The 2,500-nt window shown below is 65.5% G+C and overlaps 1 protein-coding gene across 6 annotated transcripts in view; it reads right to left on the bottom strand.

Moving 5' to 3' along the window:
* Positions 1–2,500, bottom strand: part of LOC118214185 (BCL-6 corepressor-like) — a 64,744-nt gene that overhangs the window by 32,510 nt on the left and 29,734 nt on the right. For 5 of the 6 annotated variants that reach the window (XM_035393860.1, XM_035393861.1, XM_035393862.1 and 2 more), the window contains one exon: positions 2,246–2,491. The exons of the other annotated variant lie outside the window; for it this stretch is intronic. In XM_035393860.1, the coding sequence (XP_035249751.1) occupies positions 2,246–2,491 (246 nt within the window). The remainder of the gene's footprint in view (positions 1–2,245; positions 2,492–2,500) is intronic. 6 annotated transcript variants of the gene reach the window in all.

The following is a 2,500-nucleotide window of genomic DNA, read 5'->3' as shown; positions in this document are numbered from 1 at the left end:
ACACACACATACACACACGCACACACACACACATACACACACACTCATATACACACACTCACATGCACACACACACACACACACACTCACACACACACACACACACTCACACACACTCACACACACACACACACTCACACACACTGGCCTCCCTCCTAATAACCACGAGAAACCTGAGCCCCCGAGGCAGGACCTGGGGGGGGGGGGGGGGGGGGTCAGAGGAAGGACGACGAGCAGCACATTAAAGGAGCGCGGCGCGGCGCGGCGTCAGGCTAACGGGGCTTCTTATCTGCTCACATTCAAAGAGCAGCGCGTCCGCCTTATCGAATCTCCACACCTTCGCCGCGCCGCACCGTGCTGAAAGCCCCGCCCCCCGGTTCCCCCGGTTACGAGCGGGTGGGCCCCCGAGGGGGCCGTCCGCGTGCGGCGCGCTCCGCTTTCTCCGCAAACCCAACGAGTCCTAATTAAAGCGCATCCCTCCGCAGCCCGGGGGGAGGCACTTAAAGGGTCCGCTTCCCGCTCGCCTCCTCGCCCCCGCGCACGCTGCGTTCTGCGCCCCCCCCCGCGCGCTTCCCCCCGTGCTTCCCCAGGGAAACGCCGTCCTTCCGCGCGCGACAGCCGACGTCCGCGGACCGGGGCTCCGGCTGGACGGCCAAGCGCTGATGTCAGCACCGGCCACGTGAAGGCCGACCGCGTGTTCCAGCCCCCCCCCCCCGCCGCCTCACCCCTCCGCCTCACCCCCTCCCCCGCCCCTCGTGGTGCTGTGACACCAGCACGAACGGGACGATCACGAGGAGGCATCCGGTTCCTCGCCAAGGAAAACATTTTTTTTTAAAACCCCCAATTAAAAAAAAGAAGTCCAATTATTCGCCGTGTTCGCCGCGAGCAGCGAGGAGGAAGACCTGCCCGACGACGGGAACGCCGGGCGCTCCGACATTCCTCAGGGATTTATTCACCGCGCTTTCCTGGGGAGGGATCCTGTGGAATTCCAGCGGGCGAGCGAGCGCTCCTTTCTCTGGGAATGTCAGGGGTGTCCCGCGAGCCTCGCCCGGCGGCCGGGGGGGGGAGCAGCCGGGGGGGAGCGGCCGCCCGTTTCGCGCAGGCAGACCGTTGCCAGGGCGCCTAACCGCCAGCTATTTGCGCGGCCGGGGAATCTGGCGGCTCATTACGCGCCGGCGCGGCCAGCCTGAGCGATGTCATTACGGAGAGAGAGAGCGAGCGAGCGAGCCCAGCCCGCCGTCACTCAGCGCTCCAGACATTATCGCCAGCGCACATCCGGGGGTGGGGGTGGAGAGGGGGGGGGAGGGGGGAGGGGGGAGGGAGGGAGGGGAGGCGGAGGAAACGTCTGCATTTTTTCCTTCTTCTTTTTTTTTCTCCCCTCTCTCGCTTTCTTTTTTTTTTCCTTCCCTGCGCACGAACGGCAGAGAAAACGAGAAAAAAAACCCGCCGTTGCCGCGGAGTCTTTCAGCTTCTGCTTTTCATCTCTCGCTCTCTCTCTCTCTCTCGCTCTCTCTCTCTCTCTCTCTCTCGCTCTCTCTCTCTCTCTCTCTCTCTCTCAGTGCTGGAGGTCTCTCGCTCGCGCTTCTCATAACTGCGTGAGTCAGACACAGAGCGCTTTTCCGCTGCCGGCTTTCTTCCTTTCCTTCGTTCGTTTTTTTTTCTTTCGGCTGTAGCGCTGAGGCGGGGCCGGGGGGCCGGGGGGGCGGGGGGGTGAAGGGGGGGGGCGTGGGCTGGCTCGCTCGGCGCTGCTGAACAGGTGCGCCTCGTACGGGCGCCGCGTGACCGGCCGCAGACGGGCGCGGGGAGCTCCGGAGCCAGGAAACAGAGCGACCTTTCGGAGGCCTCCCGCGATAAACAGAAGTGACGCAACCCCGCGGCTTTTTCGTGACAGGCAGACTCTCGGTCACACCACTTCCCCTCTGCGCGTAGGGAAAACCCCTTAAAGGCGCGAGCGAGAGAGAAAAAAAAGAGAAAAAAAAGACAGGGCCTCCGCTGCCTGCTGCAGGCCGTGACGCCCGGCCGCGTGAGAGACCGCGGAGCGCAGCTGTGCGCTCGGGGCGCTAACGCCGACACGCTCCGAGCAGCACGAGCGACGCTAACGTGCTAACGTGCTAAACGCGCTAAACGCGGCCGGAACCCGCGGCGGAGGAGCGGGCCCGCCCCCCGAGCGAGCCCCACGGTCACGTGACCCCCGCGTGCCGCGCCCGCGGCCGTGCCGACGCGTGCGACGGAGCCGTCTGCGTACCTTGCTCGGGGTGCCCGACACGGCACGGCTCCGGCCTCTTCCTGGGGGGCGGGGCCGGGGAGCCGGCGGGAGGGGCGGGGCTGGCCTTGACCTGGCCCACCCACAGGTCCTGGAAGGGGTGCGATGGCAGGGGGGGGCAGGACGTGCGGAGGCTCAGTCCTGTCAGCTCGATGCGCACCTTTAGGTTTTTCACTTCCTCCAAGAGGTGCTTGGGAGGGGGGGGCGAGTCCCCCTCAGGCCAGACATCTGGAGAGA

Source organism: Anguilla anguilla, chromosome 15 (genome assembly GCF_013347855.1).
Source record: "Anguilla anguilla isolate fAngAng1 chromosome 15, fAngAng1.pri, whole genome shotgun sequence".
NCBI lineage: Eukaryota > Metazoa > Chordata > Actinopteri > Anguilliformes > Anguillidae > Anguilla > Anguilla anguilla.
The sequence above is the reverse complement of the archived record's forward strand: the minus strand, read 5'-3'. Positions and strand labels throughout refer to the sequence as shown.